At 35.5% G+C, this 27858-nt stretch overlaps 1 protein-coding gene across 2 annotated transcripts in view; it reads left to right on the plus strand.

Moving 5' to 3' along the window:
• Positions 1-27858, plus strand: part of GMDS (GDP-mannose 4,6-dehydratase) — a gene marked incomplete at its 3' end in the record, with an annotated part of 261160 nt that overhangs the window by 179445 nt on the left and 53857 nt on the right. For both annotated transcript variants that reach the window (XM_015813767.1, XM_015813844.1), the window contains 2 exon segments: positions 3332-3450; positions 14338-14434. In XM_015813767.1, the coding sequence (XP_015669253.1) occupies positions 3332-3450; positions 14338-14434 (216 nt within the window).

The raw sequence follows: 27858 nt of genomic DNA on the forward strand, positions 1-27858 counted from the left end.
TTGCAAATACAATACTTATGTGAGCATGGCTGTATTTAATATATACTATTTCTGATTTGAGGAACAGGAGTGGAATCTGAAAAGTTCAGGTGGCATTTAGCAAAAGAAACTGAGCTGTCCCAGAGCTTACATTAATCTGATTTGCAGAGTATCCACTAGCATCTGGGGACCTACTAAAGTTGTTTTCTTTAAATGTGATGTGACGAGGTCAATGCAAATAGCATTGTGGGTTATCCTACAAGATAACAGCCCCTTTATACCATATGGGGATAGTTTGAATTATTGTGTTTGCATGCTGATTATTTATTAAAAAGGAATTCAACTTTACAGGTAGCTCTCTGTTTCTTTCACAAAGGGATTAAAAATATTTCATTCATTTTGAATGGACTTAGCAGCAGTAAGTTTTTTTCCAGATATGTAACAGTGTGGTCTGGTTGATTGAGTACTAGACTGGGAGTCTAGAAACCTGAAGTTCTGTTCCTGGCTCAGTTACTAACCTGATGTGGGATGCTGAAGATATTTATTGTTATTATTTCTCTTCTTTGTTTTCTCTGTGTTAACTGTTTAGTACTAAAACGACATTTACACCAACAGGTCCAGCTAATTAAATTAGGTGAAGCTGTATGTGCCTTATAATGGATATTGCATTTATTTATTTAAAATCTGGATGTAGCTGTGCATCTTTTGTCCTTTATAAAATATTTTTTAAGTTTTTTATTTCACTTAACCTATATTAACATTGTAAGCAAAATAGTATCAGATTTATGTTTTTGCTTTTTAAATTTCCTATACAGTATAATTCAAGCATGTAGGTGGCTACTAAAATTTCCCAAACACAAAGTGTAATAAAGCAAAAAAAGTTCAAGGCCAATACTCCAATTATATTTTACTTCAGATAAAAATATTTCTAACCTGCCACCAAAATGGCAGCAGCTTTCATGGCATTCACATAGGTTACTATCCAAGAGAAGAACCTATTGAGCATGAAAGCAATGTGACATCCATGACAACACAAAGATCCAAACATTGCTGTGCACTTCATGAGATGAAATAGCAGCAGTCGCATCTAGGCAGCATTTAAGATCTATAAAATGAAAGTCTTAAGTCATCTAACCTACAGATTGCAGATTTACACTTTAATGTATTTATTTATGTTCATAGACTAGCATTTCATACAGTACATCAAATAGCAAAGAATGTAATAAAACTATCATCTATCTACTATGTATCATAATGACTTTTATACTTGGTAATTGAAATGGATAATTACAGGTCATAATTGATGAAAGAAATTACACACTATTTAGGCAAAGTGAATCTCATCTAGCATACTCATGTGTGCTAGATCCATAAGTGTCCCCATACTGAGTATATGTAAAAAGTATGCAGAGGGGAATGCTATTGGAAGAACAAAAAAAACTTAACTGTTTAGCAGTTAGAGGCTACATCAAGCTGTTTTGATTTTCAGTACACTTAGAAGGCACCACTCTGATGGGCCATTTGTCCATAACAAATGGTACATTGGTCCCTGGCACATTACCATTTGTTCCACTCACAGATTGACCACTTCCTTATATTACAAATAACAAGAGCAACTAGCACTGTTGGTAGAAAATAAACAAAAAGTTATTCCTGAACAGTTGAATGCACTTGTGGACAAATTGTTGGTTTTCCAGAAAGGTTAAAAAGCAGCACTCCACTTTTAACTTTCCATGACTATTGGTGGTAAATTTGGGATAGATTAAATATATAATGCAGATAGGTGTTCTTATATTGCAATGAAAGACATATAGTTTGTGAAAAAGTAAGAAAAAATCAGTTATTTCTTCCTCTAATATAAACTAAATAATATTTTGCAGTCACAGACTGTGTATCGCTACATTACATGGACCTCTCCATTGGTGAGATGCAGGCTAATAATTCTAACTTGTTTAGAACAACACAAGAAAGCTTGAGTAAAATTGGATTGTGAGTTTGGGACATATTAAGTCATACTATGGCAAAAGTGGTCTTACTTTAGCAAGAATGTTATGTTTGTTCATTTGTGAAATTTATCTGTTGTCCCAAATTTATCTGTTTGTCCCTACAAACTCATGAATTGTAGGTGGTTTATGGATACAAACACAGTGTCTATGGAGATTCTCGATCATTCAGGTCGTGTTTGTCCCAAAGGTGCTTTTCCAAAACGCAACTGGACTTTCTTGGGGGTTTTTTCCCTTGAAAATATTTCATTTCTCATCCAAGAATCAGAACTGAAGAAGCTTCTTGAATAAGAAGTGAAACGTTTTCAAGGGGAGAAAAAAACACCAAGAAAGTCCAGTTGCCTTTTGGAAAAGCAGGGATAAAAAAACACAGGTAAAACTATTGGTAAGCTAATGTACACCACAGTAGGCTAAAGTCGTAGTGGGCCTTTATAATAATAACTACTGCATATACAAAGAATAAGGTTAAAAAAGCATGAATTACCAAATGAAATGTAAGAATGGATGTGTTGTATGTCTGTAAAACTAAGAGAATCTAGATTCCAGTTTGTTGGGTAGGGAATGTAAAAATGGAAATCTATATACCTTAATAAATAAATAAGACTGTCTGATTTACTTTGGTCATGTTATGCTTACAAATTCATCGTAGAAAGCAATGATGCTAGGAATGGTTAGTGAACAAAGTAGAAGGTGCAAGCAAAGAACGCACACGTTGGCTTGATAACATCAAATCTGATGCAAAGTTGAACATACAACAATTGGAAGAACTGCTAGATAGGGTAGCATGGAGAGCATTTGCCTATAAAGACACAAGAGTCGGACACAACTAAATAGTTAAAAAAAACAACACAATATAGCTTAATTTCTTTGCTTACTATTTTTTACTTCTTTTTTCTGCTTTGTATATCATTGTTTATTTCAAAATGGAATAATATAAGTATGCAGGTAAGATGTTAAACTGAGAAGTAAAGGGGGAAAAATCCTAGAAGCCACTTCCATGTTGTTGCCAAGAAAAGGACCTGAACCTGTCCATGAAAATCAAATTGGGCTGTTTTGCAATATAAACTGCCAAAGAAGATTAAGAAAATGTATTTATTTATTTTATTTTATTTATATCACATTTTATTATTATTTTTTCTTGTAAATAACTTAGGTGGCGAACATAACTGATATTCCTTCTTCCTCCTATTTTCCCCACAGAAACAATTCTGTGAGGTGAGTTGGGCTGAGAGAGAATAAGAAATCCAAAGTCACCGAGCCAGTTTTTCATGGCTAAGGCAGGACTTAGAACTCACAGATTCCTTATTTCTACCCTGGTGACTAATCAGAATTTACTTTTCTTTCCACAGGCAATGTGGCTAATGTTGCAGATGGATGAACCACAGGATTTTGTAATAGCTACTGGTGAGGTCCACAGTGTCCGTGAATTTGTGGAGAAGGCATTTCAGAACATTGGTAAAACTATTGTGTAAGTAAAGGCATGCAATGATAAGGATATTGCATGATGGTTTTTCATTCATGGCCATTTATTTCAGGGGTCTTCAAACTTGGCCCTTTTATGACTTGTGGACTTCAACTCCCAGAATTCCTCAGCCAGCATGCCTGGCTGAGGAATTCTGGGAATTGAAGTCCACAAGTCATAAAAGGGCCAAGTTTGAAGATCCCTGATTTATTTGATTGTAAATTTATGGCACAGTATTTTTAGATATATGTTTTCTCCTTCATCTGATTTTATGAGAATTTGAATATATATCGAGTATATTTCACTCCATTTTGAAGATATATCACTCTTGACTAAGAAAAAGAAAGTTCTGCCTAATCTCAAAGTATGTATATGCCGAATAATAGTGGACCACTATGACATTACATTTAGTGTTTATTTGGTTTTTAAATGATCCCTTTCTGGAAGTTTGAGATGTGTGTCAATGTTAATTGACAGGAAGAAACTTCATGCTAATCTAGACTAATCCAAATGACAGCTTCTGCCAGGCTTTTTCAGACATAGCTAAAATTCTGACAGATGTACTAAAAAAGGAATATAGCTAGAGAACAGGTTTTGTTCTTTAAACACAGTATGCGTTGAACTTCCAAAGAGAAGCAAGAAGGCTACATTGTTTGAATTTGTATTCTACTTTTCCATAAAAAAGATACTCAAGGTAACTAATGTAGTAAAATTATTCACATCTAGATTTGGAATAAAAGAAGGGAGTGAGGCAGCTACTTAGTATGCTTCTAATAGTCCTTCCTGGTAAAATTTGGTACTCAATAATAATAAAAAAACATATCAGTGAATTTACAAATTATGAGACAGTAATAAAGTATGGAAGAGTCTAATTAGGTTAATTTACTACTTCATAGTCTTATTTAGTATCTATATAATTGATTTTGGATTGTACTATATCATAGTAAATTAATTATGAAAGTAAAATTATTGTTTATGTATCCATATTATTGTTCACTTCTTCTCTAGTATTCCCCAGTTCCCCATATCCAATTTTTCTAATGGTAACCACCCAGAATAGTAAACTGTACCACTAAGTTTACTTGAATTTTCAATGTCCACAGCAATATCAACAATCTCACTCTTTTTTCCCCCCCCCCAGTAATTGCCACCCTATTTAGCCATAAAAATGTTGAGGCATAAAGCACAATTTATACTGCATATTCCATATGCATTGGGTTTATTGCAAAAGTGAAATATTTTTCTAATTCAGATAATAAAATTAGGATCGCTTTGTAAATACTTTCTGTAGTTTATATTTTGCTTTATTATATTTACCACTTTCTTGCTTCTGTGTCTTTTCTGTTGCCCATGCATAAGCAAGCCAAACTCAGTTAGAAAAAAGAAGGAACACTTTTTCCCGTGATACTAAAATAGGACTGTGAAAATCACTGATACCTTTAATACAATATGCCTGAACCACAATATCATATTCTCTTCCTTTCTTCTTTTCTGATACTGCCAGGGTAAAAGTTTTAAAGCTTTTTCCATTTTCAGCTTGCCACATCTAGGTAAAATGGTGGCTTGCGTAAGTTTTGCTTTATTGAGACAAACCAAGATCACTAAATGCAGTTGTTTTATTTAAGTCACCCATACTTAATGGTTGCTATAATTTCTCTTGATAAACATAATAATAAGTTTTCTGACCGAAGTAAAGATTGGGGAAAGGAAAACAAATAAGCCACAATCTTATGTTCATTATTGTACACTAGATTATGTTTTGAAAAACATACAAAGCACAAGCTGTGTGTTTGCTTATTATTGGAATTTAGTTCAACTGTTCCTAATGTTAGCATGATTAGGAAAACTTACATTGCTAATTTCTTTCAGCATTAACTAATTTGTTTTTAATACCAAGCACCTGAAATAAAAATATCTTTCAGTTAATAATAAGTTGTCCAAATTGATGTAAGACAGAGATGGATTGGATATAGGATTCAGTTAAAAATAAAGTGAGCCAAATTAATTAACTCTCTAAATATAGAAAAAAAAGAACACAGAAATGCATGTCCATACATGAAATATATTTCAGATTGGGGAGTTAAAATTGCTTATTGGTAAAAGATAATTGTAAGTATATTACAATATAGATGTCTTCATGCTGCATCCAGTTTTCTTATGATCACTGTGGAAACTGGATGCAAATACAGGTAGTCCTCAACTTATAACCACAGTTGAGATCAGAATTTCCATTTTAAGCAAGGCAGTTGTTAAGTGAGTCCACCCAGTTTTACAACCTTTTTTGCCATGGTTGTTAAGGAAATCACTTGGAGTTGTTAATAATATGGTTGTTAAGCAGATCTGGCTTCTCCCATTGACTTGCCTTGTCAGACGTTAGCTGGGAAGGTCGCAAATGTGATTACATGACCCCAGGACACTGCAACCATCATAAATACATGCCAATTGTCAAGTGCCCAAATTCTGATCATGTGACTGTGAGGATGCTGCAACAGTTGTAAGTGTGGCTGTTATAAGTCATTTTTTTGTAGTGCAGTTGTAACTTCGAACGGCCACTAAACAAATGCTTGTAAGTTGATGACTACCTGTAACTAGAATGGCTGGCTCTTCGTATGTTGGTGGAATGTAAACATTTATATATGGGGCAAAATCTAATAAAGTAGTTCTCATGGGAGGCATCTTTGAATGTAAATCATAGTTTTTTCTGGTAACACTAATACTAAGTATTTTTGTGTTTACAATAATGTCTTATAATAGAACAGTGAAGATGTGAACAAAGAAAATTGGTTTCCTTGTTCCGTCTCTCTTATCCTGATCTAGAAACAAGCAATTTATTTATATAAAGCTAATCACATAGTTAAAGACGAATGAAATTCTATCCATCCACCTATTTACTGCTTTGTGAAGTCAAAACCAGTTTTGAATATAGGTATTCCTCATTTAGTGACTGCATCATATAGCAACCATTCACAGTCCCACAATAAGGACCATCAGCTTATTTATTAAGCAAAGCAGTCACCAAGTGAAACCACAACTATTCTTATGACCTTACTGAAGCTTTCTTTGGCTTTGCAGACTTGCTAAGGTCATAAATGTGAGGATTAGTCACCATTGTAACCGTCAACGGTTGCTAAATGAGGCAGTCATTAAATGAGGATTACCTATATATTACATGTCACTTTAATTTTAAAATCCTGATGGAGAATAGTAATTATGCTTTTAAGTAAAGAATAAAAATAATTAATTTCATGTTATTGATTTATAAAATGCTTTCTCAATATCAGACTCAGCAGTTTATCTGCTTAGTAAGATGACTATGTTTCATTGTATTAGTCTGAAAAAAAAATAACTTTGGCAAGTGACAGATAAACAGCTCGAAGAGTTAGATCTTTCATTTCTGAAATATAATTGAATATTTTAACACTGCTAGTGCCAAAAAAAATTGTGAATGATAAGAGTCAGACAAACTCTAATTTAGTTCTTTGCATTGACAAGAAGGCCTTTGAGCTACAAATAATTTCAGTGTACTAGCAAAACATTTTTGAAAAAATTCTTTCTGCCTATTACTAATTAAATAACATGACAAAGGAACACTTCCCTCCTCTAATTTAACCCCAGAAGGATAAACTAAACAGGCAAACACTTGTCTTGACTAATTTTCTGTCATTAATCTTATTAAACAAGAGCAGGACTGTAAGAATAGCCTCAAACCACTGTAATATACAAGAGTTTTTAATGGATGCTGTGAAAAAAGGAAGGAGAAGCCTAATCAGGTCTTGGAAAGATTTATGAATGCTTTTTTTATTATAATTCTGCATATAGTTTCAGAGTAAAAGTATGCATTGCTTGAAGGGTTGAGATTTACGTCGAAAAGCAATGAATATATTGTCACAATCACATTAGTCTATATTGCCTTTTCCTAAAATTATTGTGGGGGTCTCTTCTTCTGAGAAATTTCATTTATTCTGCTGGTAGGGCCAAACTGTTTGAAAAAAAGCAGATTACAGATGTTTTAAATAAGTAAAGAGTTCGAAAAAACATCACAAGAAAGAAAAAGCAAAGCAAATACCTAATGCTTTGGAGAAGCTCTGAGGCTTTAAAAACTGGAAGAAAATGAGGTTGACCAATTGGCAATGAGTGGACAATCTGAAAGAGCAAGTTAGGGATAGATCATCATGGGGGAAAATGTCTATGTAGTCACTAAGAGTGAACAATGACTTGATGGCTCATAATCAATCAATCAAAATGTTCTGCAACAAAGAGGATAAGGAACAAGTATGCAAATGATTGGCCTAACACAAAGAAGCATATTTTTTACATCTTTTAGGACCTTAGCAAATGAACTGATCTAATGTTATGAACAGTTCCATTACTGAAATGTCCCTAACAGTCCATTTTATTTTATTTTATACTTAATGAAAGTTTATTTATTGTAAACTTGTCCAAGCATATTTAGACAAAATAGTTAGTATCCATTGCAGGTAAAAAGAAATCCTATTAGGCTCAGTCATAACCTCGCACCTATGTTCTATATTCTCTGAAGTATGTTTTCATCCACTTAGACCAGGGTTGTCAAATTGACGGCCCATGCACCAGATGGATCACACTCTCCACAAAGGCAAAAAACGGCACAATATATCACGATATGTAACATGACGCGATCGACTTTGACACCCATGACTTAGACTTTAGCTTTCTTTCATGTCATTACCCTTAGCTCAGGAACATATATGCCTTTCTAAAGAGAGAAATGATTATTTCAAGGAGTACTAGCTATTTCAGATGAGAAATCCCATTCTTCCCTTCACAATTCATTTCTCTAAAAAGGGAGTATTATTTACAGATTTCCTTGCAAAGAAGAAAAAAAAACTGCTGAAATTCTAAATCTCAAATGAAAATAATCTGGCCTTGAGGATGGAATAAATGTTAAATTCCCTGTTTTCAGAATTTTACATAACTGTCCAGACACAGTCAGGATATAGTGTAACATGCTCTGAGCTGCTCAGAGGCAGCATGGAGTTAATTCAAACAAACAAACAAAAATATTAGGCTAATAACTTGTTGGAACAATCTCATTGTTATCAACATAGCTACAAAATCTTGAGTTGTACCAGCAACAAAGGTTTATGGCATGTATGTTGAAGTCCAGCGGAATGCTCCTATAGGTTTTTAACCACCAAAATTAGCTAGCTTCTTAAAGCTAAGAGACTGAAAATTGACTGTTTGCTGTTTGTTTGCCAACTTCTCATTTTTAAAGAAAACATTTTAAATGTAAAAAGACTAGCAAAGAAGAGAGTTTGATGGGCTCCAGGGAAAGATATTAGCCCATTGGTGCCCATGATCCCCTTACTGAGGACTTCGAATTCTGCCTGTAGACTTGGAAAACAAGGGTTCAAATCCTTGCTGGAGAGGAAAGTAGCTGGCCCTTTACAAAACAGTCAGCCTGATGTGCCCAGGAAGTGTCATTTGATCACTGAGGGCCAATAAAGAAAAAGAAAAAGGTTCTGTCAGATTTGGGGTACATTTCCTGGGGGAATTAGCTGAATAAGGGGTTACCTCAGGCAAAGTTGAAAGTTATTTAGCTATAATTAGAATTGTGTTTGGATTTTTAAAATAATAATAATAATAATAATAATAATAATAATTATTATTATTATTATTATTATTATTATTATTATTATTATTATTATTATTATTATTATTATTATTATTATTATTATTATTATTATGTTTTAATGTGTGCTATGTGTAGAACTGTATCTCAGAAGAGCAACTGGTTTTCCCTTATTACACCTTACTTAGTTTCACTCATCGTAGCCGTGCTATTGGAATTAAAATGAGATGCATGACCAAACACATTCTTCCAATGTTTTTTCTGTATCCTTACATTTTCTCATTTGTGTAGAGCCCACTGGACTCTACACAAAAGGGGCAAGTAAACTAAACACTATTCAAGGACTGTTAAGCCTATGGCTCAAAACAATGACATTGGTATTCGTTGCTTACCAATGTTTATTTTCCAACTAGAAGACAAAATGACTAAAAATTAAAAGAGTATTAAACATAAATAAATGACAGCAGATTATTGTACTTAGTTTCTAAACAGGGGATAATTCTTACTTGATTAAAATCAGTAGCAAAATCTCTACTGATTTAAATTTATGGCTTCTGTGAGAAAATTCACCATGGTTGCTGCTAGAATTATTATCATTTTGCTGCTGAAGTTTCTACACCGGTAACATGAGGGGTTTTGAAAGAGCTATACGTTATTATCTTAGTTTGAGGATTTTAAAAAAATACTTTCCTGCTGCTGCTATTTATTTCTTATTTAGAAGACTGTGAATATATTATAGCCCTAACTTATTTTCTATCAAATATTTGCTTTTAAATCAATAATTAATTTGCACACAGATACCAAAAATATAGGAAAATAGTTGAAAAATCTTTTTGTTTTTTACAAATATATGCAAACATGCCTGCAATCTGATCATTGTCTTCTTGGGGGCTGATCTTGTTATTAATAGCAGCTGAGCAGAATTGAAATGTTAGCATGTTTTTAAAACTGGGCTTTTATTTTGATTCTTTCTGACCAGTTAAGCATCTCTGAACATTAACAAGGAAGGAAGGAAATTGACAATTAGAGTTCTTTTTTAAAATGAATACATTCATTCTGGTGATGGAAAAACTCATGTAAAACTTTGGGGTGCATATTAATATACCGCTGTGAATGCATTAGCCAAGCTCCAGTGAAGTGGCTAATCTATTTGACAATTAGTGACGAATTCACTAGCCTACAAAATTACTTCCTAAACCAACTATGCAACTTTTTACTCATGTCAAACAATTATTTCTAAAACTTTGGTTTACGAATATTTTCTTGTATTGCTTTTCCATCCAAGTAATTATTATTCACTTTATATTGAACTAATTTAGTACAATTTATCCAAGATTTAAAACTGTAGAATGTTTTAAAATCATTAAGCAACATTCATACTGAAGCAGCTTTCTTCCTCTAAAATATTGCTATTTTATGATGATCCCTATTTCAAATGTGATAGAGTAGATGTGCAAGAAACAGAAAATGTGAAGCTATTTAGAAATGTTTCATTGGATTGGCATTTGGTCTTTTACCACAAAAAATGACCCTGAAATTAAGTAAGAATTGAATTAATTAAACATAAATTAATTAAAAACACATTATAATAGGTGCAGTTATTAAATTATATTGGCATAATAAATCCACTATCAAAACAATTCAAGAAACTTAAATTGATTTGACAAAGAGTAGTCTTAAAGCATTATGTTTAGTCTACTTGCTATAAGAAGCAGTCCCACAAGAATTGATGAGATAATTCTGGACTACATGTTTTTAAACTTAAACATCAGTCACATTACACCATATGTATACTAGATTCTGTTATCTTTGACTTGGAACAGGGCATCCAATAAATTTAATATGTCTGCTTTGTCAATTCAGTCTAAGAAATAGACAAAAAGATTATTCCCCCTCTTATTCCCTCTTGCCTCCAGAAATTTTGTTACTTACACAGTTCAAAAATATATTCAATTTTACTTGAAAATGGCTGGTCAATGACTAAAATAAAGACTTGACTTAGCTATATTTTTAATACATATCACTTCTAATGCATTCTTGAAAGCAATCTCCTTTATTTGATCTTAGTAATTAAAAGTGTTCAAGTAACTGTCTTTGTATATCTGTGAATATGCTACTTTAAAATTAATGTCTTTTCTGGCAATAACTAGGCAATATGAACTCTACAGCAGAGATCATTTGGTCTTCCAAGATAAAATGAGGAAAATGTTGCTTTATAGGAATATAGGTATAAACAGTAATCTAGTGTTATCCAATCACCTTTGTTCATTTTTTGTTTTTGCTTGAGTTTTTTGCATAAATTCAGTAAACGAAAATTATTGTTCATTTCAGTAGCAACGCAATTTATGAAGGACTTGGATAGTTTGTGATAAATAAATACATGAAAAGCATTGAGAAAACCTTTCCTCTATCAGATATCACCTAACTTAAGATAATACTGAATCTTCAGCACTAATAGTCCCTGATAGATCTGCCCTCCATATATTTATTCAGTCCCCTTTCAATCAATCAGAAAATGGATCAAAAACACATTCTACAATTGCTTGGCAACTGAACAGTTGCTTTGAATACCTTCTTTACTGTGTCCTTCCAGAATCAGTAAATTGCTACCAGTGAATTCAAAATATTATATGATCTGTAACATTTCAATTAATAATCTATCAAATGAAAAAGTATAAGATAAATTCAATTGCTCTGAAGACCTAGCTCTTTATTCAGGCTTTTGCCAAGAAAGACCCTCGCTTCATTGTGCTTGCCATATTTTTTTTATTTTTTATTTTTTATCGTCATTTCTTTATTTGATTGTTGTGAGCCACCCAGAGTCATTAGAGTCAGGTGGCATATTGGTTTAATAAATTATTATTATCATGGTTGGTCATGCAGTCAACCAGATATTTAGACTGGATTTGGCATTTTTATCCATCTACTGAGTACTTCCCAAGGACCTGGGATAGGCTGGTGTTGTTTAATAATATTAAAAGTATTGTTGCAAAATGTAAAGTGTTCCAAGTAAAAATGTCTTTTGATGGTGATTTTGTCAATGCCGATGCTCCAGATGTTCTGGGATTGCACAAGGCACTTATCGCTTTTGTCATATCTTTGCTTTTTTTGCCACAGTTGTTGTTCTTTTGTTTGAGTTCTTTGTATTTTCTCCAGTTCTTTTTCTTCTCATTTGCTGCCTCGAGATATTGCCACATCTACTATCCAGATTTGTTTGCCATTCTTATCAGCAATTGTTGAATATGGGGTGTTATGTGGCAAGTGCTTGTCTGTCCCAGAGCACTTTAGCTTCTTCATTTTCTATTTGTCTACTTTGTGATCCCACTAGTTCTTGCTTCCAGGCAAATGGCATTTCTTGCAGACATACCACTGTTGCTACTTTGTCATACCATTGTTTGTAGTCAGTCTTTATAATCTTCTTGCAGCAGCTAACTAAGTGGTCCATTTTTTTCCTCAGCTTCTTCGCAGAGGCAGCATTTGCTGTGTTTTGCTGTCTTCTCAATTCTGGCTTTGTATGCATTTGTTCTTAAAGCTGGGTCTTATGTACCAGAATTAGCCTCTCTGTCTCTTTCTTCAATTTTCCTGCTATTAGCCATTGTCAGATCTTGTTATTATCTGCTTTGCCTGCTATTTATCTAATATACTGGCCATGTAATACTTTGTCTTGCCATGTCTTTTTTCTATTCGTCATTTAGTCTTTCTTGTAGGCTAGTTTGGTCTCTCCAGTACTCAGTGAGCCTTTATGGTATACTAGTTTCAGTGCATCTTCTTCACCTTTTTTCAAATATTTTTCCAATGTCCTTTTTTTTCTTATTAACTGTCTGTTATTATTACCAGTTATATCTGGTCTTCATTAAAGGATGTCTACATAAGTGCTCCTGTTTCTAAACACAATAGAAGATGAGTTTCCAACCTTTTGGCTTGCCTGGGCCACATTGAAGTGACGGGGAATTGACTTGGGCAGCATATAAAATATATAATATAGTTAATGTACATAAATATCATTAAAAACACAGAACAATGTTAAATGTTTCCAACCGGGGGGGGGGGGTTCACATTACTAGCTGTCCAGGACTGCATGCAGCCCATGGGCCAAGGGTTAGACACACCAAAATAGAAAGAATTAGACTTTCTTCATTCTACATTTTCTTTCCATTCTTCAACATACATACATACATACATACATACATACATACATACATACATACATACATACATACATGTTCACTGTAGCAAAGCTTTGATTACATATTATTTTAAAACATTGTGATAGTTGATGCTTGTCTCCAAATGCAGACAATGACCTTGCTCAGCCAAAATTTACTCCTGTTTCCCATTCAAGTATCTTTATTGTGAGACTGAAAGACATATGGTTGAGGATGGGAATCTTTGATGTTGCAAGAAGTGTTTTCTAGGTCAAAATATATATGGGAAACCTCTGAATTTAAGATGGGGAAGTGGCGAGGATTGCTGCTTTATGTAAACATATGCACACAATTTGTTCATTCTGGTTGTAATTTATGAATATGAGGGTTCCTCACCTGCTTTTTCCATTTTAGCTTTTTAAAACGACAGGGTCTTAAATAGGCAAAAGGATTTTAAGAGGCAAAAAGATTTACCTAAATAGACCATGTGCTTGTCTACTGCACAACAATTTATCTTCTATAAATCCCAAGATGTGGCTTTCTAAGCAATTGTTAATGTCATTGTACAATACAAGGAGCATATTAAACAAAAGTCTGAAAGACTGTTAAAAATAACCAAAATATTGTGTTAAAAAAGCAATACAGAAAAATTAGAAGAATTCAGATGTCTGGGTTTTAGTCTGATGTTCAAACAATTTCTGAATAAACTTTTCTGCAAACTGTGAAACAGATACAGTTGGAGTCCAATGCAGTGGATAGTCTTGTTAAAAGTTTTATTGTATAACAATTTTTCATGGGTTGGCACCACTAAAACTTGAGATACATACAGAGAGAGAAAGTCAGATGTGCTTGTTGATATACACTGCTATTTGTATCTGCAAACTAAAATAATTACATCTCAAAGGGGCGGCTTTGGGATTTAAAAAAAGTATGCTGCAACTGAAGTGTGGTACACAAAATAACTGAATCTTAGTAAAAATTGTTATGCACCTATCTGGTTTTTTGTTTGCGTGTTTCTGTGAGGACCTGTTCATGTAGAAAGTTAACACAAGCCTTGTCTGTGAAGCAGAGAACCAAATTCCCTCTCCTCAGGTCAGTAAAGTCATTACATGTGTTAAATGTTTGATCTCTTTACAGGTGGGAAGGAAAGGATGAGAACGAAATGGGCCGATGCAAAGAAACAGGCAAGATTCACGTGACAGTTAATCATAAATACTACAGACCAACCGAAGTAGTAAGTGAAAACGTTCTTTCAGTTTTGTTAATGAATGCTCCAATCACTCAGTCACCAAACTGCAGCATTTGGACAGCTGGTTACAAGAGGTTTCTAATTGCTTCCCTGCTGCTAACTTTCAGTCTTTCTCAATAGTTAGTTGGCCACTTACAGCTTTCAGTTGTCTTCAGTAAACAAGCGATGGTGAGGACCATAAATGGGAGTGATCATTTGGTGTTCTGCTTAGCCTAATTTTGATATAATTACAAATGATGCTCTGGACATATAATGCTTTGCAGACTGCTTGATAAAGAAATAATAACAGAGGCAATGCACGTAATGTATTTATCATTTCCACTTTTACTTGTTCTATTGGTAAAGAAATTAAGATCCAGCATGTGGAGTTGCCTGGGGATATAGATAAAAAAACAATACTTAAAGAATAAGCAAATAGTCCTGGAATAGACAATCTTATAAATTTACATTGACAGAATTTTGATTTAGCTGTTTTATGTAGAAAGTTAACAATGTAGAGGTAGTCCTTGACTTACTGCCACAGTAAGGACCAAAATTTCCATTGCTAAGCAAGTTAAGCTTAGTTAAGCGAGCCGTGGCCATTTATACAGCCTTTTTTATCATGGCTGTTAAGCAAATCATGCAGTCATTAAATGAATCCAGCTTCCCCCATTGACTTCCCCCATTGTCAGAAGCCAACTGGGAAGGTTGCAAATGATCACATGACCTCAGGATGCTGCAACCATCATAAATACACATCAGTTGCCAAGTAGTCTAACTTTAATCATGTGACTGTGGGGATGCTGCTGCAGTCATAAGTGTGAGGACAAGTTATAAGTCACTTTTTCAATGCTGTTGTAACTTTATGTGAACTAAACAAACGGTTGTAAACCGAGGATTACCTGTATTGCAGAAAATTCATAACCTGAGAGAATGGTTATATATCAGGGACTCATAAATGTTTAAAAGATTTTGGTAGACTGTTTTTCCTCTGTACTGTTCCTATGGGCATTAAAATTAGGTTTTAAAATAAGTTACACATTCTCAAAACCTAACGTGTGTGTGATTCTTAAACAGCAAGCATTTTTAATGATTAGAATAATTTCTTGACAGGTTTACAGTTTCATTTTTTTTTTATTGTTTTGACAACTCACTTGGGGCTTTTCTGTAGAAATAAATCAAGGCGAGCATCTTAACAAGAAAATGATTTAATGTAAATAATGTTAACTGAGCAATACATTATCAGAGAACACCGTTAGTATGATAATATTTCTGTGTTACCCTGATCTCAAGAATTGCTTTTCAGTTGTCCATTTTTTAATGAGAAGGATCCCTATTTTATGAATTGGGCAGTATTTTACATAATTAGATATTCTTGCCACTGTCTGGGAGCAAACTGTTGAGGAGGTTTACAAGTTCCAATGAATACCTTGTTAATGAGTTTCCACACTATTTGGCTTGAGAACGGTGCTGTTATCCAATGAGGCATATCTAAGGCAAGTTGCATGACAGTATCTCTAATTAGCCTAAAGTATCCCTGTTGGCTATATTTCTTATACATCAGGGATTTTATATGAAACCTAATAAAGAACTCAGAGCCTATGAAGTAACTGTAATTTTATTTACCGTATATACTCGAGTATAAGCCGAGTTTTTCAGCCCATTTTTGGGGCTGAAAAATGCCCCCCTCGGCTTATACTCGAGTCAGCGGCGGCGGCGCGGCAGCNGGGGCGGCGGCCAGGGAGGAACAGCCAAAATGCCCCCTCGGCTTATGCGCGGGTCACCAATTTTTCCCAGTTCTCTGTGGGAAAATCGGTCCCTCGGCTTATACTCGGGTCGACTTATACTCGAGTATATACGGTACTCGTTATTTAGCTAGAATCATTTTGCTAATGTGTAGGTGGTATTTTGGTAAAGAGATTATAGATCAGTGATGGCGAACCTTTTAGAGACCGAGTGCCCAAAAACCACCCACCACCCCCACTCCGCCTCCGCCCCTGCCTGCTCTGCCCCTGCCTGCCCCCTGCCCCACCCGCCCAACCACGCACCGCCTCCATGGCCCGCCACAGATCGCCCAGGCAGCCCTGCAGTACCATGGCAGCCACGCCCTCCGCCCACACCCCGCAGCAGCATCTGCACGTTATGGGGTGCAAGGGTGGAGTCTTGTCCCTGCTGTCCGGCTATGTCCTTGGCTGTGCTGCTCTGTGCGGGCTGCGCCTGGGGGCAACTCTCCTCCAGGGGGGTTGCTGGTGAGGGGGCTATGGGGGGAGGCAGGGCTGGGGCAACAGCGTGTGTGCCCACAGAAAGGGCTCCGAGTGCCACCTCTGGCACGAGTGTCATAGGTTCGCCACCATTGTTATAGATATTTGTTTCTCTTTGTGCCCTTTTTTTTTAGTGAGTGGCTTTTTGAATCATTCTACTTCTCCGGAAAACTGACCAAAGATAGGGCATATATAGATTTATAAAGTATCTTTTTGTTTAAAATTATGGGTTAGAATTATTTTTAAAGCCAAAAATGTTTATGTTTAATCAAGTATTTGGGAATGCTTGATTTTTAATTCAGTTCCCTCTACCCTATACCATGAGCTGCTTTTTTTGCTCCGCATAGCTAATTAAAGTCCTTCCTTCTAATTATGTGTGTCTTCATTGTCCATGCCATCTATACTTCTGTGATGTTGAGATCAGTCTCACAAGATGGCTAATTTGCGGAACATAGCCAGTCACAAAATACCAATCCTGTTTATTAAAAAGAAACTAGATAAGATTACTACTAGTTGTATCTACAGGTCTGGTAGTGCCCACAAGCATATTGCTTACTTCGGTAGTAGATAGTATAGAGCAGCATAGAAATAACTTTGAAAAAAAAATATGAAGTGGCAATTAGTGAAATGTGTAATTAGCTTAGGAAAACAAGAAAGCCTGAGGAAGAAACTGCATTGACTCCCTTTGGGATAAGAAAAAAAGATGGGAAAATGCTGTCAGACTCTTAAGCTTCTGTTGTCGAATATATCAATAAATAAGAGTTCTAGTATGTCTTCTGGTATCTGATTCCTGACCTGGTCTACTTCAAGCATACCACTTAGTTCATTGATGGCAAACTTTTAGAGACCGAGTGCCCAAAATCTGGCCCTGCCCCCACTCCACTCCCTGCCCCGCCTCTGCTCTGCCCCCACCCTGTCCCCACCCCCACCCCGTCCCCACCCCGCTTGCCCGCAGGGCCACTCACCGCCTTCAGGGCCCGCTGCAGATCGCCCAGGCAGCCCAGCAGCGCCATGGTGGCCACACCCTCTGCCCACGCCCCGCAGCATCAACTGTGCGTGAGAGCAGAGCCTTGTCTATGCTGCCTGGCTGCCATGTCCTTGGCTGCGCTGCTCTGCATGGGCCACGCTCAGGGGCGACTCTCCTCCGGGGGGCTGCTGGTGAGGGGGTCATGGGGGAGGTGAGGCTGGGGCAACGGCACGTGTGCCATAGGTTCACCACCACTGACTTAGTTGATTTGGTATCAGTTAGGAGTTTCTTATACTACTATGTCTTTGTTTAAGGGACAAAACATAGTTCTTAATCCAATTCCTTATTGTATTTCCATGACTGTAATAAAGATGCTCTGTTAAATTTATTTTCATATGGGATTATTTTCATTGTGATACATCTACTATAATTAGTGTAAATAAATAATTAAAAAAAAATAACTATGAAACTTTTTAAAACATATTTCTTTATTTTTTGTGATTTATTTGCTAGATCTTGCCCTTTCTTCCCAGGAATTTAAGGTGGCATACATTGATGCTACCTCTTTCCATTATCTTTCACAAAAATGATCCTGTGAATTAGATGAGGCTGTGAGTATGTGGCTAGCTCAAACGTGAGCTTTTATGGCTGAGAGTAGACTTGAACCTGGAACTCCCCTGTTCCAGTCCAACATTTTAACCACACTGGCCATTCAGAGATACTATCCCTCTTGACTCTAATTTAGGATTCTGGCTGGTATAGTTGTCCCATCCTGCAAATCCCCACTCAACATCTCCATTAGTATTTTTGCAGGCCCTGGAGGCAGAAAGTTGCAGATCTTCATACATTTTCTGATACTAGCATACAGCTTAACACTGTGCCAGGAGAATACAAGTTCCCAGTAGCACTTGGGATATGCAGCTTTCACAAATTATATATTTATTAATATATCTGTTACATTGATATTCCACTGCAATCATGTGTGGGCCTACTCCTAGACCTTTAATGTGTCAAAATCCCTTCATGAACTTCTGGGAATAATTACTAGACTGATCGTGGGTATCCATGGCTGCTGGTGCTTGGGAATTTTGATCTCCATGCTCTGGGAGTGGGTTTAGAGAAGAGTCAAATTTAGAAACAAGTGATTTGAGAATCCAGAAGGATTCCTGAGAACAGAGAATATCTTTGGTGTATCAGTGAGCGGAGACTGGAAGTAAAATTTAGTAAACTCAAGTAAGAACTCATTCTGGGCCTTACCAAGAACAGGAAGGGACATTTATCCATGCTTGAATTAACTCCAGGATGGATAATGTAATACACAATGGGGCTGCCTTGGAAACTACAGTATGTACAAAATGCAAATGCTTGCCTACAGGTATATAACATTCATATTTCAAGCAGTGCATTGGTCACCAAAGACAATTAAAAGTGCTATTTATTACATGTAAAGTTTGGCACCAGAGGACTGTCTGACTTGAGTTGAGTTGATTCATCTTGATTAGGAATGTTGAGGGTTCGGGAAACTATATTTTTATGTTTTTTTCTCAATTCTTACAAAAAGCTTGCAGAGATTTTGGAGGCACCCTCATTATTAGCTTTTAGAAAAGCATTGAAAACTGAATTCTTCTGTAGAATGTTTAATTATGGAGCCCTCTGTGCTCACTGAGCTGGGTTGTTTGCTTTCAGATATTTTATTACTGATAATAAGCATTAGTGATATTACTTAGTCAAATAATGAAATGTCTGCAAGCAAACAACCAAGCCCAAGAGCACCAAGGATTCCACAGTTCAACCCTGAATTATATATTTTCTCTTCTAATGTTTAATTTATAATGTTGCTGGAAGAAGACACAGACATTTCTTAATGAAGGTTTTATGTTTCTATTTTTTTTTGTCTAGATGTAAACCATTGAGAATCCCTGTGGATTTGGCAGTATATAAATAATATAAATAAATAAATAAATAATCTCCTTAGCTGGTCAAGTCTGGGTAAATGGGTAGAAAGCTAGAGTTAGTCCCACACATTGCCATTTGTTATAAATTGCTTGGATTCTTCCCCCCCCCCGCCCCCCATTTTTCATCTGGTGATTCTGTTTTAAATTCTGGATCTTCCTTGTAGAAACTATGTAAGCACAATGCAAAACAAAGACAGTAACAAGAAAACTGAGAGGGTGATTATAAGTTTTATAAAGCACATGAGCATAGTCTGGAACGGAAGGCCATCAGCCACAAGAGAGCAGACTGCTAATTCCTTACTCTGAAAAGGGCTTCATGGCTCACAAGTTATATTTAAATTGTGTTCTCTTGGTGTCTTTATTAGTCTCACCCTTTTAAACTCTTCCCAGCTCTTTCTCTCCACACAGACCTCAGATTACATCATGACACAGGGAAAGAATGACTCAGTGGAGGAAAGAAATCGTGATGTGCAGACACTGTGTTTAAGTGACTGTTTGCATACAGAATTACCAGAAATGGATTCACATACTATGATTTCACACAATATGTGCGTAGATGTTGGATGCAGAATGCAGCTTGCTAAAAAAAAAAAATTAGCTTCCACTGTTGAAAATAGAAGATTGCTGTATGGTCAAAGATAACGCTTGATGCTGCACAAACAAATCTCGCATACTAGAAAAAGGGCTTTAGTGATTTATTCCTTTGTTCTTCTCCAAGAATATTTGTTTCCTTATAGAACTCCCAAAATTCAGCATTCCCAGCTGCAATATCAAACCTGGTCAACTCGGACAGAGCAACTGTTGAACAGGAGATTAGATAATACATCTAGATAGGTAGAATGCCTATCTGGTTTTTATCCAGCATCAACAATAGATACTCAAAATCTATTAAGTGCTTAATGGGGCACTTGGATAAAAGATAACTGATTGTAACATACCTTGGATCTTGAAAAATGCTGGAAGAAATCAAGTCCATCTCCTTAATGCAACTGTAATACATGCCCTGTTATTTACTTCTGGCACACAAATTAATCTGATATCCTTGATGCATTAAGGCCTTGCTTTTCTAATTCATGAATTACTGTATTTCTTCTCCTGCTTCTCTTTCTCTTAGGGAAGTTGACTCACCCATCCAACAAAAATTCTGGACTTTCCACATGTCACTGAATGGTTAAAAAAAAAAAAAAAAAGAATAGTACCCAACAGTTTGGAGCAGGGCTGCTGAAATGTTGAAATGCTGTTTGTGCATTTTGTATTTGCTTCAAGTAATTTTTTCTTCTCTAAAAAGGATAGTAATATTAACCGTGTCATATTATTTCTCCAATCTTTCCTTTTTTATATATGGAAAGGGATTTTTGGAATTGTGATACTTTGTCTCATCTTGAAATTAACTTCATCACTTTTTCTAGCTACCCAGTAGACATGGTTAGACACGTCTAACCTGTCTTCTCTCAGTATTCAGATTTGCAAATGTGTTTTTGGTTTCTTGCATATAGCAGGATTTTTAAATACATCTCTTCTTTACATCTCTGCTTGGCTTTAGTTGCTCTTTATCTTCTTGGACATCACTGGAATAAACTTTGAGTTTGTAGATTCTTTGGGGGAAAATATTTTAATAGTCAACTGCATGTTCCCCAGACTTTGCAAGTCCCTTGGTGCACACACACACACACACACACACACACACACACACACACACACACACAAACACACTTTAATGATTATTATAGTATCCCAACATCATTCTACTCAAGTTCAAAGCATTTGTGGTGGTTCATACTATGAAAAGTTATGACTCCTCAAAAATATAATGAAAGTGATCATAAGCTCCCAGTTTTCTTTCCTTTTTTTTTGCATATATATCCTTACTTATCTATATTCCAAAAGGGATGCAAGTCTGAATGTTGTTCATATAGCTGCATGAGATATACAGTCTGTTAATACAAACTACATTTCCTTTCACTTTTTCTCTGACCACATTATCATTATGGTTTTGTCCATTTTTAAACAGAGGAAAGGGGGTGCTGGTGTTTTCTATGACTAATAATGTTGCATTGAGTGTAGTTTTCTGGTTTTTTTATATATATTTTGAAGGAAAAAATCCAAATAGGCTTTCTTTTCCCAAAGCAGAGAATATGTCAACATCTGAAAATCACTACTTCAGTAAATTATTACCTTTGTCTTTCTGAACTGAATCACTGTGTTAGCCAAAATATTTATATCATTACTTCCTATAGTCTCAACATTAACTTTCAGTGAGAGTTACTATCCGCTTGGTATTTTTGAAGCTCATCATAACCAACATGCCTATTTTGATAGTAAAATATTTATATTTGCAAATGAACACCAGTTAGGAAAGGCCTTCTAGAGAGTTTTAAGCTATTCTTGGCTTTTGGTTACCATTTTATATTTGGCACATTTATCTGAAAGGTGGCACTAAAATAGTCTAAATACCTTGCTGTTGTAAGCAACTTTTTACAACAACTTGTTAAAATAATAAAGCCACTACACAGCTCAGACCTCCTAAAGATACATTAATATTAAATGAATATTAAGAAGCAACAATCCCATAGCAGTTGCAAAAATTATAGAACATCCCTTAGTCCAAATTAAGGGTTTTCATTGCAACATGGCATGAGAGGTTTTGTACAACGTCACTTCTGCCTTTTCTTGCCCTTATTCTTTCATATTTTGCATGAAGTACCATAGCGACCTGAAAAGACTATATGCTCCCTGCTTGAAAGAAAATTGAATGGGAAAAATCATTTGCCTTCATTCAGTAAATCTAGCACGGCCTCTTCATTTTAAAAGTAAATTATTTGGGGAAAGGTAGAGGAATAGAGAAAACAAATGAATTTCTGAAAATATCTATACCATGCACAGAAGGAGCAAACAAATGAAATAATTGACACAATGTAGATGAACATTAGTTCTTCTATAGTCCCTGAAGCTCAGCATGAGAATACAGAATCAGAAAAATCCAGGGTCATGTCTTCAGTGAATCACAAAGCTTTCTATATAACTTTAGTCTCTTCCTCAATCCAACTGACCACACAGAAGATAGCATTAAGGATAATCCCTGTCTGCTGCCTTGAGCTCCGGAAAAAAGGTAGGTTATAAATGCAGTAATATATAAATAAATAGCGATTGTCAGAAAAATAAAAATGACTTACACCAGCAGTTCTCAACCTATGGGTCGTGACCCCATTTGGGGTCGATCGACCATTTCACGGGGTCGCCAAGCAAGGCTGTCCGCCATTTTTTTCCCCTTTTCCGGCGGGTGCCTTACTTCCCTTGAGCTGGACCAGCTGGTGGTCGGCCTGCTCCGTCTCTGCCGCTTGCCAGCTATGCCTCGGCCGGCGCAGGGGGCGGAACCACGCATGCGCGGCGCTCCTGGGCAGGGAAAGTCCTCGACTTATGACCGGTTTAGTCCTCGACTTACAACCGGTTGGGGGTCACGGCATTAAAAAGGTTGAGAACCACTGACTTACACTAATATGATCACTGACCCAGTGCTATATTTCCCTGATTTCAGATACTGTTATTCTTCTGCTGAATGAAATAATAACCAAATAGTGATTTTAGAGTTTAAATAGTAAGAATGGGAAAACAGCTAGGGAAGATAAATGGTTTTTAAACAGGTGGCTTGGCCTGAGATATAAAATATATAACTAAACCCCAGCTTTTGCTGCCTGTTATAGCAACGCATTTATTTTAACATGCTCTAAGGTTTGTAAGTGAAATATTACTCAGCCTCACAAATCTAGTGTTTTGTTATCTTATTACTAAAAATTTGACTTTCATCGGGATATTTCCTTCTCTACATATTCAAACAACTACTGGGATAGAGTAGAACAGTAAAAAGTAATTTAGGACAAATATGATATACATCCTTCATAAATGAGACCCAGTTTGGTGAAATGGTTGAGGCACTGGGCTAGAAATCATGAGACCACGAGCTTTAATCCTGCCTTAAATATGAAGCCAGCTGGGTGACCTTAGGTCTGTCGCTCTCTCTCAGCCCTAGGAAGCAAGCAATGGCAAAACACTTCTGAAAAACTTTGCCAAGAAAATTGTAGGGATTAGTCCAGGCAGTCATCGGGAGTCAACACTGACTTGAAGGTGCAGCCACACATTTGCATGCACGCACACACAAAGATACAGAGACACACCTCCTTCATAACTTTTGTCCTAAATAAAAAAAAATTCTTGTCCTAATCTACTCCAGTATCATCCAATTCAATGAATCCTGGGAAATGCCACTTCTTGAATCAACCCTGTTTTGTGCTAGATAGTTAAGTGATTGTTGCCCTTCATGTCATTTTTCTTCACTTATCCGTTGTTTCAACCATTCTGCATTGCTGACGCTACCCCCGCCCCCACAGCTTCTCACCCCCATTCCTGTCATTCCTGAGCTTTTAAAGCCATCCAAGTGTCATCTGTGAACTGCACGAAATCATTGATCTTCCTGAGAACATTAGCCTGTTCTTCTAAACCTGCTATCTGATCCCTTCTAACTGACAGCTCTTAGCCCCGGAAAGGTATATACTTACTTCCTCAAAATTAAGGGAAAATTGTGTTACCATATGGATGTAATAGCTTGCTTGATATGGAAAGTTACTTTACCTACAGTAAGAAAAATGGCTGGCTCAAGTACTGTAGGTATTTATTCTATCTGGAAATGAGAAAAATGAATGGAAAAGGGGTTGGTATATATACTAAAGTAGCCAAAGAGGCCACCAGTGCCCACTGTTTTTGTTGCTCATTCCTACAAGCAAGTCTACTTCAGAGACACTACCCAGACCTGGACCTTTCCAGTACATTGAATGACAGCTAGACAGTGCAGGGCATTTTCCTAAAATTAGCCATGTGCTTGTGTGTATGTGTGTTAGCATGTTTTCTTTGACTGAAAGCCAAATCATGATCTTGAATGTAAGGAGTAATTGTTAAAATTATAATTACTGAAACAATATAGTTAAGGAGCTTAAAATACAAGTAGCAGTTGTATTTGTATGATTGATTAGGACAGTAGCCCTTACCAATTTTGAACGTTTCATTCATTTATTTGTGGTATCAAATACTGTTCTATAGCCTGCACAATACACTGCAGTACTAACTCTAATCCTTTTTAGATAATTTAGAATAATTATAATTTTTCTTTTAACTTAATTATGATTATTTTGTTTTATTTGGTGGTATATAACCAAATAAAGATTAATTTCATTTCGATTTTATATTGTGGTTTTTATATACAGTACCACCAGACATTATCTGGTTTTCAATATGAAGATTTAATCTTACTAAAGCTATTGCTTTAATAATCTGAAATTGTGGTAAAATAATGCTTCCATGGTACACAACTAAAGTTTATTTTAGTATTTTTGTATAGTTGGACTTTTTAGTAGTAGGAGTAATATTTGTATTCTAGGAGCTTTGAAACATATGTTCAGGCTTTATTTTTGTATCTCAGGAGTATTTTTAATGACTGATGCATTTGTTTACCCCGCTTATTTGTTTTTGCTTGCTGACTTTGGATAGCACTTGGCCAAATGGGCTTGATGCAAAGTCACTTTGTCAAAGGATTAACAAAAGCACTGGATTCCACTAATCACTTCTGCAATTCCAAATGCAGAGTCTCCTTAAGGAATGTAGGTACATCCAAAATAAGCTCTGAGAAAGTAATAATAGGCCTATTATTTTGTTCTTGTATAGCCATCCTAGTGAAAGTCTTGCAGTAAGCTTTCCTCCACAAAATAATAGAATTAAAGTTGTCTATCAAATTTTGTTAGCACTTTTGGTAAAATACATTTAGAGGAACAGTCCTACATTCAGCAACAACTTTCTCATTATTACATTTCAAATTACGTAGGGAAGTACTGTCTTTCTAATGTAGATAATTATACGTATGTTTATTCCTTCATTTTTGTAAATGTAAATAGATGTAAATTCAATGTAAAATTAATGTTTGAGACTAAAGGAACTATTTTTAACTATTTCTAATTAATTTTGAAAATACTGAAAATCAGAGCTGAAGAAGCTTCTTGGATGAGAAGCAAAATGTCTTCAAAGAAAAACAAGAAAGTCCAGTTGTCTCTTGAAAAAAGCACCTTTGGGATAAATATGACCTGGATGACTGAGAATCTCCATAGAGATTCAGTAAAATGATTTACTGAAAATCATTTTGAAAGAAAAATAATTGACTGATTAATTAAAATAAGTCTTAGATGAATTGTTCAAATATTGGAATCCAGATCTTTGCTTGAAATATGAGTAGATTTTGCCAAATACTTAAACAGCCTTGAACACTGTGTTTTTATTGGAAGGAAGGTATAAATCCACTTTAAAGATATATGATAAATAAACGAGTCTCCAATTTCTTTTAGAGCAGTTCTTCTGACTTAAATAAAGCTGTTGTAAGCAATAGTGTTGTAAACAGAGAATAGTGGTGCATCCCTAGCTCTGATGTTCCACAAGCACAACATTGAAGGTAGTGCATCAAATCAAGGAGTGAAAAATTTGTAGCAGACAATATGTTTTCTCTTTCTGTGTTCCATACCCTTGTTATTAAGTCTGTGCCTAAATCTAATTATAATTGCCAAAAATAATCAGCAAAAAAGTGAAGGAAAGATATTGAAATGTGTGTATGAATATATGAGAGAGAAATGAAGGGAGAGAGCTCCTTCGTATCCAAATCATGCCTGACAATTCTTGTGGGATCCCTTTACACATCCTTCTCCAGATATTTTTGAGAAGGGGAGCTGGACAAACTTTCCTTCCCCCCCCCCCCGCCACTTCTCAAGCATCCCTTGCATCCTATCATTGAATTATATTAGTCTAGTAAGCCTTTTGGGATTTGGGCAGTGCAATTCAGACAGTATAATTCACTTATTAGTGCTGTCAATGGACCCAGACAGTTTGGAGAATCAGAAAGAGAACAAAATAAGGAAGGTCTCAAAGGGGAAATTTTTTGAATGGAAAAGGTTTAAGCAATCTATTCCGACAACCAATTATTCCTACAATGTCCATTGTGCAGTAGTATAACAGTACAGTCACAGAATTTGGAACAGGTATTAAAATTGACAACTCACACTAAATTATTTGAGGCACGTAATTCAAATATGTGCCTCATTAAAATATTACCTGTGGTAAAAAAAAATTACACAATTGTAAATAAGCATTTAAAAAGTTATGACAATTGTATTAGTATGGAAATGCAAAATACGTTCATTGACTCATAGGAACAATCTTTCTTTCTTCTGGTTTTTACACTATATTAAATTCCAGAAGAATGCATGACAGAATCATTCTGAATAAAATAAATTTATATTTTCAAATTAAAGGACTACAAATTCTTGTTATAAATTCACATTTACAATCCCCCATATTTATAGAAACAGTATTTTCCAAACTGGATAGTAAGAGATGTTCAGTTGTAACGAGCACAGAAAACATCACAGTTATGATTTTGCTTTAGATTAGCTCTTAAAAGCATATGCTACACTTATTTCTCAGAAAAGATAGGCTTCTTCTGGATAAGAAGTGGGCGCCCAACAAATGTAAGAACATAAATAAAATAATAAGCAAATCTCTTTGAGTGGAATTGTCTTGCATTCTGTCTATCCATACTGTCTAATTCTTCTATTTGTTTAGTTTCCTTTGATATCACCTTTAAACCACTATGCTTTCGGAAAGCAATTCTTTTGATCCTAGATTTTGTTTCTCTCTGTTGGGAGGATTAGAAAGCTGCCTGTTATGATCAAATTGTTAACACAGGAAATGTGAGGTATTAGTCAACTTTCAGGTGAGTGATGGAACTAGATTTGTTCTGTGAAGTATCTGGTAAATTATGCAGCAAAATCTGCCAAGTTCTCTTCATCCTATCTTGAATCACAGCTGAGTGCATGTTGTGGCATTTATTCTTTGCTCCAAATAGTCTTCCTTTAGTGCTAATCCTGTGCTTTTAGCACAGCCTTTTATTCCTGTGCACTCTAAGTTAAAGAGATTTTTTAAAAAAAACTTTTTAGTGATTTTTGGGTTGGGTCCCCATCATGTTTGGGGAAGAGTTGATTTGTACAATCTGATAAACTCATTTCAGTTCAAAGAAATACAGAAAGGAAGAATGTAACCACTGACACTATTCTGTAAATATCACTTAGGAGATTATAGATGTTATAAAATAGCATTATAAGAGGCTACACAAGTTTATATTTACACATGCAAACATAGCCAACTTGTTATTCCATTTCA

Source organism: Protobothrops mucrosquamatus, unplaced genomic scaffold (assembly GCF_001527695.2).
Source record: "Protobothrops mucrosquamatus isolate PMUCROS unplaced genomic scaffold, P.Mucros_1.0 scaffold_6, whole genome shotgun sequence".
In the NCBI taxonomy this organism is placed as follows: domain Eukaryota; kingdom Metazoa; phylum Chordata; class Lepidosauria; order Squamata; family Viperidae; genus Protobothrops; species Protobothrops mucrosquamatus.